Source organism: Cottoperca gobio, chromosome 3 (assembly GCF_900634415.1).
Source record: "Cottoperca gobio chromosome 3, fCotGob3.1, whole genome shotgun sequence".
Classification (NCBI taxonomy): domain Eukaryota; kingdom Metazoa; phylum Chordata; class Actinopteri; order Perciformes; family Bovichtidae; genus Cottoperca; species Cottoperca gobio.
The window spans coordinates 9,385,950-9,399,517 of record NC_041357.1 but is presented as its reverse complement, the minus strand read 5'-3'; the positions used below and the strand labels follow the sequence as shown (position 1 = coordinate 9,399,517).

The 13,568-nt window shown below is 40.4% G+C and overlaps 1 protein-coding gene across 1 annotated transcript in view; it reads right to left on the bottom strand.

Annotated features, from left to right (window-relative positions):
• The window catches only part of LOC115004539 (protein kinase C-binding protein NELL1-like), a 239,280-nt gene that overhangs the window by 125,268 nt on the left and 100,444 nt on the right, over positions 1 to 13,568 (bottom strand). The window contains 2 exon segments of the mRNA XM_029426188.1: positions 12,726 to 12,837; positions 12,839 to 12,855. Of these exon segments, the coding sequence (XP_029282048.1) occupies positions 12,726 to 12,837; positions 12,839 to 12,855 (129 nt within the window).

Below are 13,568 nucleotides of genomic sequence, written 5' to 3'. Positions count from 1 at the left end.
CACACACACACACACACACTGTTGTTCAGTGAAATAACTGTAATTCAATACAGGTCTTTCACTGACCTTTTACCAGAGTACTCACCCACTGTGACTCCGGCAGACCTGTGCAAGTTTCACAGTAGGCCGAGTCAATCCACCCGCCTCACACAGGGAAGCTCTCCTCACATGCTCAGTCTTTGAGCAACATGGACAGAGCTTGGCGAGCAATACTGCCTGTACTTTTCAATACTGTCGTCTCTTTCATTATCTCTGTTTGAACAGTGAAGAGAGGGGTTTTATTGGTTTTTTTTACCCCAGCCCGTCTGTCTGCTTGTTTGTTAGCAGGCAAGAAGCTTTTTGTTTATAACCTTTATTTAAGGATGATTCCACTTTATTTCAACTGGGATCTTTATTTTCTTAGCTCATAGATCTTAGCAATTAATTTCATGCATTAACATGCGGACCACATGTACGGAATTCAAGTTGTGATAAACCAGAATTATCCTTTAACTTGGTTAGTTTTGCTGTAGTGAACAGTACTTCTTTTTTTTTTCTCCAAGAAATCCATGTTCCACACTCACACAGTTCAATGTATCGTCATACAATGATTCAAAAATAACTAATGAAATGGAAAAGTTATGTGAGAAATAAGTCAACATTTGGGTTATGATAACTTCGGAAGTGCTGTTCTGTTTTGTCCTGGTTCACAATAACATGAAATACATAAAAATGTTGTGGGATGTAAACAAATTACAGCGCATTACTTTGCGTAGGTATAGCTACAAATAGTGTTTGAGAACAGCCTGCACAGTGTCATGAATTCACACTTGGAAGCTGCACAGTGCAACCGTAGTCTAATCTGTTGGCCACAGCTCACTGTAGCAGTTGTGGGTTAGAGGCCTTGCTCAAGGGCACTTCAGCTGTGGTAATGACAGAGAGTTAAGAGCTGCTGTTTCACTGTCCACACTCAGATTTGTCCGACTGGTTGGGGGATCGAAGCATTGACCTAGTGGCGAGAATTTGGAATACAAATATCACTTGACCTGTTGATCAGCTGGTAACATTTTGGTGGTGATCCAGCCGTTAATAGAGACCCATTATACTTCTGTATGTATGGGAGCCCTGTGCATTCAGTTCTTCCTAAGATTGAAATGATGCTGCCATTACATAAAAGCAGTACTACTATGTCAAAGTTTAAAGGCAGAGCTTAACATTTTAGGAAATGCACTTATTGAATTTCTGGCAGACTTCACAATACTGAATGGATTAATTCATGTACAAATTGTGACAGTTTCTTGGCTTTATACGTGTAATACAAGTGGCCTTAACTTGAATTACATTGTCAAACAACAGTTCAAGGTTCATCAAAACGGCACTTTACTTTTTGTAATATATGAGAGTGAATTATTTTCTGTACACTGAATGTTCCAGAACATCGAGACATACAGTAAAGTGGGGTTTAATCACCGTTTTAACTACAGGCATCATCCTGTCTTCTGGTGTATTTAGGTGCTGCTGGGAATGTCGAGCACTTTCAAGTTGATTACTTAACATGTGCTTTGTCAAACTTTTACGTAGGGCACAGCTAACAGAGGGATGTTGGCAGAGGCACTGCTGCCTTTCAGCTTGTCCTTGTTTTTATCTACTTTACTTACTGCCTGTCTCTGCTACCCTTTGTATCTCCCCCATCACTATACCCACCTCCAGCCCCTATTTCCACAATATACAGAACTGAGGAGGACTGGGCGATGTTGCTCATTCGTTCCCTGTCATTACATCCTTGTTTTAACACGGCGGAGACTGAGTTCCCACAGAGAACCTGATTGATTCACAGAAGTACAAACACAGCCAATTACTCTTTAATGCCACTGAGTGAGAGCCAATTCAGCCAGCGGCGCTCGGCAATTGCCACAAAAGACAGATGCACACTGCCGCTCCCATCATCGCAGGCTGAATAAAGACAAATGAGGATTATCTAAACAGCTCCCAATCAATAAGTGACTTTTTTTGCATGGCGCCTCTCAGCGCACATCACATTAACTCTCAAAGGCACTGCATTGAGAACATTAATGGTAATGACTTGACACCGATGTAGTCTGTGATATGGCATGAGTAAAACCTTCGGGACACATCATAGGTGTGTATTCCCATGTTTTTCTGGCGCCTGGTGTTGTTATGTGTGACCAGACTCAGCAGGGAAAAGTAAGCAGAAGCTGTCAGTTTTAGCGGATTAGCAGTAGCATAGGGGCAATTGCTGGAGACCAATCGTGTTTTCCTGAGCTTATCTAGAAACCCAGGACAGCTACACACACCACACCCACACAAACACACTTACACTCACACACACACACCTTCAAACCTACTGTGCAGGTCCTGCAGGCAGGCAATGCCGTTGATTACCTCATTTTCCAACCTCTGTGGATATAATTCCTGCAGGTTTGCACTCCAAGGGTTCTGTCTGTATTTCCGTCTCTTTGTAGCTGCAGCCTCCCACCACCATGAATCTCTCTCTATGTGCATGTCTGTCCGTCAGTGTACTGGTCTGTCCCACCCAGAAGCCACATGCTCAGCTCATCTTAGCTCATCTGCAAACATACGATAACAGCAGCTCTTTCGGAGAGACAAGATGGGTAAAAGTCCTTCACAAATGACTTTCTAAATCCTAATTAATCTGTCCCGGGTGTAAGGGATATGGATACATTATCAGCTGTGAACATCTCAGCAACCACGGCTCATGACATGAGGACACGCTATCATGTCACACTATATGGAAAGCATTTACTCACCCAGCAACATAAGCCTCCACGAGAGAGTTCAAAATAACTGAAAGGACAACCAAAATAACGGCATCTAAAGGGCCAGCTGTCCCAAATTACGAAGATACAATTTTACCCATGTGTGGAGACATCGAGCCATGCAGATAGTTGTGGTTTTACGTGCCGAGGTTTTAAATATTCGCCTGAGATTTTTGCCACTATCCCAATACCATGGAGGTGAATGGAATTTAGATTGTGGTGCTCATTGAAAAAGTAACACTTAACAACAGTTTTCACTTGACCTCCTTTTTACTGAGGCAATTGTGTTCAAGAAAACTGTCCAACAAATAAAAAATCAACAAAAAGTACAATTCCAGAGAGTCATAAAATCTGAAAATATTATCTTTTCATATCCAAAATAAGAAATCTGATCATGCACCATATGCATTATGTTGTTAAAAGTGTTTCAACGTAACTGCTTTTGGTTTTTCTTAGTGAAATATTTCATCTCTTTTTCAGCGACTGCAGATCTGAAAAGAAATAAGTCTGTAATGTGATTTGCATAGTTGTCACACCCTCATCCAAAATACCTATTAAGAGAAAGCTAGATGATTAGCAAAGTCGGATTGCTTCGTGCAGAGAATTCACAGGAGTCTCTTCCCAGGATAACAGCATAACTCATACAGCAAAAAAAAAACACTACAAAATTGTTGAGCACTAAGAGTCCTGTGCCAAAATTCACCTTAAGTTTATGCATCAAATCAAAACTGCAACAACATGTTTCGACTGAAGCTTCATCAGGATTGCTTTGTAAACTAGATTGTTTATTTAAGACTAAGACTAATCTTGTTATATTCAAGACAGAATCAACACTATATTCATTTTTCTGAAGATTTTCTGCATGAACATTTAATCAAAGCCAGGCAGGTAATATTTTATTTAGATTTAAAATCTATTTGGGTTTAAGGCTGATGGACAATTTTAATAAAAAATGCCTGATTTTACAAAATTGTTTAATAGTTAGCCTTATTTTAGGAATACTTTGTTTCTGTAATGTGTAGTTTAACTTATTGCCATTCATTGTTCTTCTTCTGAGAGAAGCTGATGTGTGGATAAATGGCAGGTTTGTATAGCGTACAGCCAAGGAGATTTTTTGCTCTTTCTTGTTTGCCCTTTGTGGCAAGCAAGTGCAAAATGGGCAAGAAATTGATTACAAATGAATCCCTGTATAGATTTTATGTAAAACCCTGCATGGACATATTTGAGACTGATGTGGCTGCATCCATTAATAGCACTGATAGTTAACTCTCATGTGATTTTATTGAGCGTATTTCCAATAATGCAACTCAATTAGGGCACTTTGAGCCTCGTATTTAAGATGACCCATCCATGCAATAAAATGCACAAGACTTGTTCGCTGAAAAAAACATTTTTCTCTGTTTGATCATTAATTCTTAATTCTTATATACACTTCTCTTTCTGTTTTTATTTTACATTACAATTAGTTTTTTTTCCCTCTGTGAAGTTCATCATGTTGGATCACCTCAACCAAGACGTCTGGAAATGTGTTCCATAAGCTCCAGTTGCAGTGACTGTGACACTATTAGCACCAAAGTCACGCCATATTATGAGTGAGTGGTAAAAGCTAGAGAGAGAGAGTGAGAGAGAGAGAGAGAAAAAAAGCGAGAGCAAAGAAGAGAAGAAGAGCTGAATTCAGCTATGGTGTCAGTGGAGATTGACTGAGATCAGTTACATCATACAGTGCCTCCCCAGAGCCTGTTAGCTAAAGGGACACATCAGAGAGGCAGTCTGTGAACCCAGGGAGTTCGGCTGCTCCGGAGCTAAATGAGAGCGCACGCTGAACAAACAGAAAAAGCTCTGTGAGGTTTCATGTGTCGGCCTCACACTGGGCTCTAATCTTATTACCCATAGCAGGAAAAAATGTGGTCTGTGGGCCAAATAAAACTGCAGAAGAATGCAGCCCTAGCTGGTGATTGACAGCAATGTGAAGTGGCGAGGGAGTCATAACATTTGCATCAAATGAATGTTAATTAGATTCAATTAAAATTAGCAACTAGTACTCCAAACAAAACACACAGCTGGCGGAGCAGTGAAACAAATCCACCTTTACATGTCAAACAAGGGCAAGTCAGTGTCTGAGGTGCACATAAGAGCTGCCGAAGAGTTACGACGCACAACAGGAGCTAATGTTGCCATTAATGTAGGTGGAGTGACCCATGAGAGTCCTTAACAGCATGACAATTCTCCACAACAACCTCCTGAGACCATTTCTATGGAAATAAGCTTCATCTCTGCATATGTGAAAATACTTGACTCAACTCGAGCATCTTACTAACAGCTCTGACTTTTCCCTAATGCACTCCCCTATAAACATTTCCAAGGACGCGCGGCGGTGATGGAGACTTTAATTTGAAACATGGAGGAGGAAAGAAGTGCACTTGAGGCACTTGAGAGACTGTTAAGAAAAAAAAAGGAAAAACTTCCTGCGGAGTGGAAGAACATTTGGGTATATTGAGAAAAAATAGGTCCATATAAAGCTGAGAGAACATATGAAATGAAAGGCAGATATGCACTATCTACAGTAGGTGCCTTTTAGTTCAACATTAGACCCATGCTGTGATTTCACCCACCCTGGAAACAGAGCCGCCTCTGTGGTAACAACCAACCATTTGGGAGGAGTGTTATTGCAGCACGAGCCAGGAAACAGGGAATTATGTTGTTTGCCTCAGCTGATGCAACTATTCTCAACATCGGCTGCTTTAGCACTTCCTTTTTTTGTAGCTCTATTGTGAGAGGGCACAACACAATGTGAATTTTTTTTTGGGTTTACGAATAACAAGCTGTCAGCAAAATAACAACAACAGTGTAAATGTCGGTATCATCTGAAGCTGAGAGAGGATACAGTTGTAGATCTGCTGGGACTCTCAGAATATCACTGACAGCATAAACAAGAGCTGACGAGGATAATAAGCCTATGATAAACCCATTAGCACGAACGTGAGAAGTAACAGTATGCTGGATCAGCATCAGGTGGTGTTACACATTGAGCTGGAAAGCGAGATGAAGTTCCTGCTTTTTATCCATGCTAATTAGTGCCGAGGTCTCAGTGTTCACTGTATTCCTGTCTCACAGGATTGATCTGATTGTACAGACAACTTATTTGATCCCAAGCTACTGACAATCCTGATTCTGTCCATCCTTCTGTTGGTGTGAACGGGAGCTTATCTCTAGCCCCTTTACCCACTTTACAACAAACCCACCTACGCCCACTAACATCTGGCTTTTGTCTTAAGGTTACAAAGGTTACAATGAGAATTCATTCACGCGACAAATGACTGCAGTAGTCACAGGGATTCATCGGCTCCATCTCCAATCGTCAGTGACACCTGAGTGGAGGCGCTAATTATCACCCCTTTTCCGGCGCAATGCTATGTGGCATTTAAGTAAATGTATAATAAATTAAATCAACAGGGATTAGGATAATTCTTAGAATTGATTAATGTACAAAGCATACAACTAATATTCTCTTATGAGAGCCACCAGACTCCATTGAGAGAAAACAGTCATTTTACGTTACCGCGCTGATCCTCGTGAAACACATTCAAACTCAACGGAAACAAGTCAAAAAAATCATTAAAACTGTCTGTGTTAGTCTTTCAAATGGTTCAACAGTCACCGACGATGGTTTGAGTTTGAAAGAGAAACTGAATAAGTGACAGATATAAAGAAGTAGTAACTACCCTGCTATGCACACTGAATTTGTTGGAAAAGGGTACGTGTCCGCCCTGTGATCAACTGGCAACCTGTCCATGGTGTGCTCTTGCTACGTATGTCAGCTGGGACCCTCTAAAGGAGCAGTATAGCGAATGGATGTGTATAGGTATTAAAATGTCCTTATCCAGAGGACAAGGTGATGGAAAAAGCTAAAGGTCCTTCAGGTAACTGTGGAAGAACAGGGAGGGATTGATGGCCTTCAATGCACACAGTCATTTCATGCAGTCCATTAGGCCCATTGCGCTTCCTGTGCCCATGCTTTTGCTGAAGCAAAGACAGCAGGCCAGCAGTAAGCCTTGTTGAAGCCTTTTAGTTGCTCCGTGTTGACAAGACCGATCAATAGCAACCACTGCCTTCTCCTAAGCTTCCTCCAGGATTAAACAAATATTTCCCATGATAGAGAGAGAAGGAGCAACTGCCTCTAACTGGACTTATCTCTTAAAACCATCGAGGAAGATGTCAAACCATATGCATATTTAATGGAGGAAATAAATACACAGACCTTGGTGGGCGGGCTAGTGAGGCACAAACCATCATTAGTGTGTGCCTATGTTTGTGTTTCTACATGTGTGCATATTCTGCATATGCAGGCACATTTCTGCATTCTGAGATTAGGCAGATGGCTATAAATATTAACACTTTCACAACGTTCTCTTGCTGGGTGTAGGAATATGGCATGCGTCATGCATGCTGCAGCAGACAGATGGAAGTATAATGCTGCTTCATTGACTTTTAGCACCCGAGAAAAGTTTTTTTCATCAAACATCACACCCCTTCTTCTCAGTGTCATAAATCAGTCAATTGGAAAACACATACATCGTACACATGCTGCTGGAATCAACTAAGGTATGCTAAAACATGTAGTGTAAGAGAAAACCGAGCAAACCTTTCCTAGAGTGTGAGGAATTACACATTAATCCAAGGCGAAGACATTTGTGATTTGTCAAGTTAAATAAACACTGACAAAAGTCTTACATGTGGTTTCATGGGATGAAACAGATCAACATAATCTTTCACAACAGGTTGGGTGCTTCATTCTGCTCTTATCTGAAGTTTTGACACACTGGAGGACAATACCCAAACTGAATATAATTAGAAATTATAATTATGGCACCATAAAGTTTGACAACTGAGTGCAAGACAAAAGGCTCAAACTGGGCTCTGTTTAGATCCCCTGGTCCCTCCTCAAACAGCCCTCTGATTACAAGTAAATAATCCCATCGTCAATCTTTCAGCTGCACATTAAAACATTTATGAGGATATAATGGTCACATTTAATGACAGCTTATAGCCACAGCCAGACACAATCTCTCCAGTTTATATAATACAAGAGGATACATTTATTTGTTCTGTAAAACATCTATTAGGATATCAGTGGCACCCCATCCAACTGCTGGGCTTTGTTTATATCTCAAATAAAATATCAGAAAAAAAAGCGATTAACCAAGTCTGCTGTGTAACACATGTTATCCTAAGCCAATTTAAGTTGGAGGAGGTGAAAGTGAAGCCATGTCAAATATCACCATACTGTACAGCAGGATTCCAGCTAATCCAGTCACAATAGAAATGTGAGCTGCCTTTAGGGAGCAACCCTATAACACGGATATAAGCCGCCATAGCCGTGGCTCCCTGATTTACATAGTTGATCTAACAATCAGTGTTTCCCAGCCCTCGCTCATATGGTGCGGGAATGTCGTGGATTGGAAGTGGAGCTCTGGGTAAACCTCTTTACCATACGGATCAAACAGAGGCAGACAGTCTGGAGGGCTTGTGGCCCTCGTTCAGTGAATTCAGTCTGCCGTGGCTCCGACCCAAAGACAACTGCACCGAGCATTGAGCAAATCCTTCAATCTGCCGACTGCCTCTCCCAAGCCTCTTAATCAAATAAGGCCATTAGCTCCATCACAAGTACTCTGGGCCTCCAGCACCGACCAACTGGGGCTTTTACTTAGCCAAGTCCAACACTCAGCAAACTGGAAGCAAACTGACAGTGACTTTTTCCAAAGAGGCTGGGATCCCCTTAAAATTTCTAAAATGATGTCTCAAAACTCTGATCATATGCATTAAAGTTAAGAAATGTTAAGCAGACGGAAACAATAGGTAATCTAGTTTTAGATTTAAGAAAGTTATGCAGTATGGAAGTATGCAGTTTGTGCATTTGTGCAAAACACGTACACCATACAGACTTGGTTTCATTTTCCAAATGCATAATAATTCACTTGCAGCAAAAGAGACATTTAAATGGAACCAAACATTTAGCATGAGCAAAAACAGAGCCTAAATGAGTCATGTCTGTGCCAGCGCACTGAATATTAATCCTGTCAAGTGCCAATTTCTAGAGAAGCTCGCCATGATTTTACAAACTTGCAGACACATTAATTGGATGGATGGATGCTACAAAAGTCAACTTGCAGACTTTAAAGTTGCTTCAAGGTAATTTAACACCGTAGACATTAAATGGATCTTATTCTCTGTACTCCTGCTTTCTTACTGTGCGCACGCTTTTCTACTAGCTCTTGCACCCTACTTACCTCTGCTTGCATCTTTCTGCTAATATTAATTTAATTTTCACGGATATGCCCCCCTGCACGGACTGCCGTGGACATCTACAGAAGATTGCAGTACTTCAGGCAAAGATATTTAATCTAGAAGAGAAGGATACAACAATACAATGGACCCCAAAGGTTAAGCTACAGCTTGCCCTGGAGAACAGTCACATCTGGAATAAGTGTGGAGCAGGACTTAAAGCCACCCCTAACAAACTAGAAGAACCCGACTTGACAGAAAGAGACTGGCCCCCGCTGCCATCATACCGGCAACCCCCACTGCGCAACCGTGGATTGTAGCAGTGAACACGGCAATGAATGCACCGCCGCCACTGATGTCTCTACAGCTGGAAAACCTGGATCGCCGCTGGAGGATCCAGCTCGCCTGTCAGTCCCGCGCCGTTCGGGCAGAACGAGACGCAGAGGACCGCAGAAGATGACGGAGGACGATCAGCGGATCACTGAGCAAACACTGGATCGAGGATGTGCGCCGAACAGAGGACCACGGATCACTGAGCCAGCAACGCTAATTATCGGCGACTCTACTGTATCAGGCATTAACATTAACGGTAAGAAAGATACCAAAACATACTGCTTCCCTGATGAAATGATCTGTGACATAACAGAAAAACTTCCAGAAATGCTGTCTGTCCACAAATATGTGAACAAGGTTATTATTCATGCTGGGAATAATGATATCTCAAGGCAGTCCTCTGCATCAAAGTGTGAAGAACTCACATTGTTCCTCAATAATAAAATAACTTCAATCAGAGCCAGCATCACTTATGATGCAGACACAGAGAACATCTGCAAACATTGTGATGTAACCATGGGAACATTCACCTGCATCACATTAACTGAGCTTCATAAAACTGTGATGGAATGTAACTCCTCCACCTCTTGTGTTGACCCGATACCTACAGCATTCCTTAAGCGGATATTCAACAGCATTTCAAGTCACGTCCTATATATTATAAACACGTCTCTTCTAACGGGCATCTTCCCAGACGTCTTCAAAACAGCCGTTATAAAACCCTTGCTAAAGAATCCTAAGAAAAAATAGTCTTGGTCCAAATAAACTCCTTTCTTAAAGAAAACAACATCCTGGAGGAATTTCAATCAGGCTTCAGAGCATGCCACAGTACCGAAACTGCTCTGACTAAAATAATTAGTGACCTCAGACTAAACTCTGATACAAACAAGGTCTCAATTCTTATCCTGCTAGACCTGAGCGCAGCATTTGACACGATCGACCATGACATCCTAATTAATCGTCTACAAAAACTGGTTGGTCTTTCTGACTATGTATCACACTGGTTCAGAACATATATCAAAGGGAAAAAGTATTTTGTCAGGCGATCATGTGTCAGAGAAGCATGATGCCCACTTTGGAGTTCCACAAGGGAGCTGCCTCGGTCCATTACTGTTCTCCCTATACATGCTACCACTGGGGGACATCATTAGAGAACACAATGTGTGCTTCCATAGCTACGCGGATGACACGCAACTCTACATCTCTGCTGAACCAAATGATACTACAGCTATTAACTCCATCACCACCTGTCTGTCAGCAATAAATAAATGGATGAGCAATCATTTCTTAAAATTAAATAAGAACTAAACTGAAATCCTACTAGTCCTGTAACAAAAAGAGAGATGATGCTGAATAACATGGGGAAACGTACTCCTTTGATTAAACCTGAAGTTACAAGTCTTAGTGTTATCATAGACTCAGATCTAAGCTTTAAATCCCACATAAACAAGGTGACAAAAACATAATTCTTCCACCTTAGAAATATAGCTAAAATCAGACAATTTATAAATCAAAAGGATGCTGAAAAACTAATCCATGCTTTTATCTCAAGCCGACTCGATTACTGTAATGCACTCTTTACCGGCCTTCCAAAAAAACCAACGAAGAGACTTCAGCTCATCCAAAACGCTGCAGTGAGGCTGCTGACTAAGAGGAGAGACCACATCAGTCAAGTGTAAGCACTGGTTTATTAAATGTTCCCAGAAACATCCAAAAGAAAATTGGGCATGCAGCCTTTAGCAATTATGCACCAAAGCTATGGAACACTTTACCTGCAGACATTAGGGAGGCAAGCTCGCTCAATATCTTCAAAAGTAAGCTAAAAACATATCTTTTTACTTTATATATATATCTATATATATATATATATATATATATATATATATATATATATATATAGATATATTTTACCATAACGCGTTTTAGCTTAATTTGTGGGTTTTTTGTTGTTTGCTTCTTGATGGACCTGCTTGGCGTTGATGGAAAAATCAAGTGAAGAAATGGTTTTATCATCATTTAAAGTAAGGAAAGGAGAAGGGGAAACAAGGGTGGACATTTGACAGAGATATTTCATACTTCTCACAGCAGAGCAGAGGAGTAGTTAAATATTGAAGTCCTTTGACCTAAGAGATATTTGACAGAGGTATTTCATACGAGTCACAGCAGAGAAGACGAGTAGTCAAATATTGAACTCCTTTAGCCTAAGGGATATCTGACAGAAACATACTAGTCACAGCAGAGAAGACTAGCCTTAGACTGAAAAGGTTAAACCAGCGTGTTTAATAACGGTTTTATCTGGATTTTACCATAAACGAAATCTGGGACTCACAGTGACGATTGTGTTTTAACTTACTTTGTACAACGGGGACAAAGGGAAGTAAAGTATCGACCAGAGAAGTCTAAAAGTTTAACATAACTCTAACAATTGGGGAAACCATAACGCGTTTATCTGCTATTTTAATTCAGCTATTATTATACAATTTTAATTCTGCTATTTTATCTGCTAGAATGGTACTTCAGTCTCATTTACATCTACACTGTGATTATTGTACTGTAAATGCTCTTGTTCTGTCTAATCTTGTATTAATTGTTATGTTTTTGCTGTGAAGCACTTTGGGCTGCAATTCTTATATGAAAGGTGCTATACAAATAAAGCTTATTATTATTATTATTATTATTATTATTATTATTATTATTATTATTATTATTATTATATTATCTTTACATGGTATGTGGTTGCAGGCATGGACTGTGTTGAAAAACAGATTTAAAATGCTCCAATACATACAATTGAAGAGGATGCCAAACAGCAACATTCTTAATGTAAGAAATGACATTATGTCCATGTTTGCTTATTGTTTGTCTTCTGGGTTTTGTTTTCCAACAACACAGTTCTTGAAAGTAAATACTTCAGCATCGGCCTATAACAATATATAAAACAATACAATTAGTTTTCCAAAGCAACTTAAAATAAGTGCATTCAGCCTTCATTGGAACAAGAGCTAGATTCTGCCTGATTACAACATCACAAAGCACACAGCTGCATTGGAACTTTGACAGGTGTCTACATTGTCTTTTTCAAACCGGTATTAAATGCAAAATCTATTTAAAACTCAATGGCATCCTTTGTTCACAGCTGAACAACACTCAGTGTGTTAATATCCGCTCAATACATATCTCAGTCTGTGGCCCACAGCCAGCATAAACCTGCTCCTAAAAGAGAGCGATGAATTTAACGCTGACACACTGCCAGCCATACTGTTTTTAACATCCTGAACTAATAGATATTATGAGTCGGTCAGATGAGCCCTAGCTCAGCATGAGCGGTCCTACCTTCACAGTAAGTGGAATCCCCGTGGATGGAGGCATAACCGCTCCTGCACTCGCACTCTGCTTTAGTATTCCGGTTTTTACATTCAGAGTTTTCTCCACAAATGAGTCCCTCCTGCGCAGAAGTCATAACCTGAAAGAGAGGGACAAAGGAGGGTTCGATTTACTTTGAACTGTACACAGAGATAAAAGCAAACAAATAAGCAACCCTGTTCCCGGTGCCAACAATATCGTGGACGACAGGAATCCTAATGTATAAAGTTTATGACTGACACTCTTTTTTTGATGCCATAATAAAAGTTGTGGATTTTACGACAGCATGTACACGCACAAACAATATAAAAAAAAAACACACACAAAATATTCTGCTCATATAGGAAGATCTCAGATGATGTCATTAATCGCGCCAATAGAGTGAACACTACATAGCAGCACAGGACAGAGTGTTCTTCTGGTATGTTGTGCTTGTTGAAACAATGTAATATGTTACTTCAACACTCAAATAGAGGCTCAGGTAGCAAAATAACCAAATGTGGAAAAATAACTGCAACGCTATCTGACTTACTGGAAGAATCTCCACTTCAGTCAGTGAAACATATTTCAACTCAGGACCTTCATCATAATGGTGTACAAAACAGGTGAAAGAAAAGCCTTTGATGACTAAACATACAGGGCCAGCCCTTAAAGGATGCTGCACCTCCAACACAGAAGTTTCAAAATAAGAGTACACAGCAAAATAGTCTATAACAATTTTCTTTTGGCTGTCTAAGTGTGAGAGGGAAGTGTTTAGCTCTCTTGCGGAGAAACTACAGCCTGAGTGTCAGGAACTTATTGAACCGATGGATC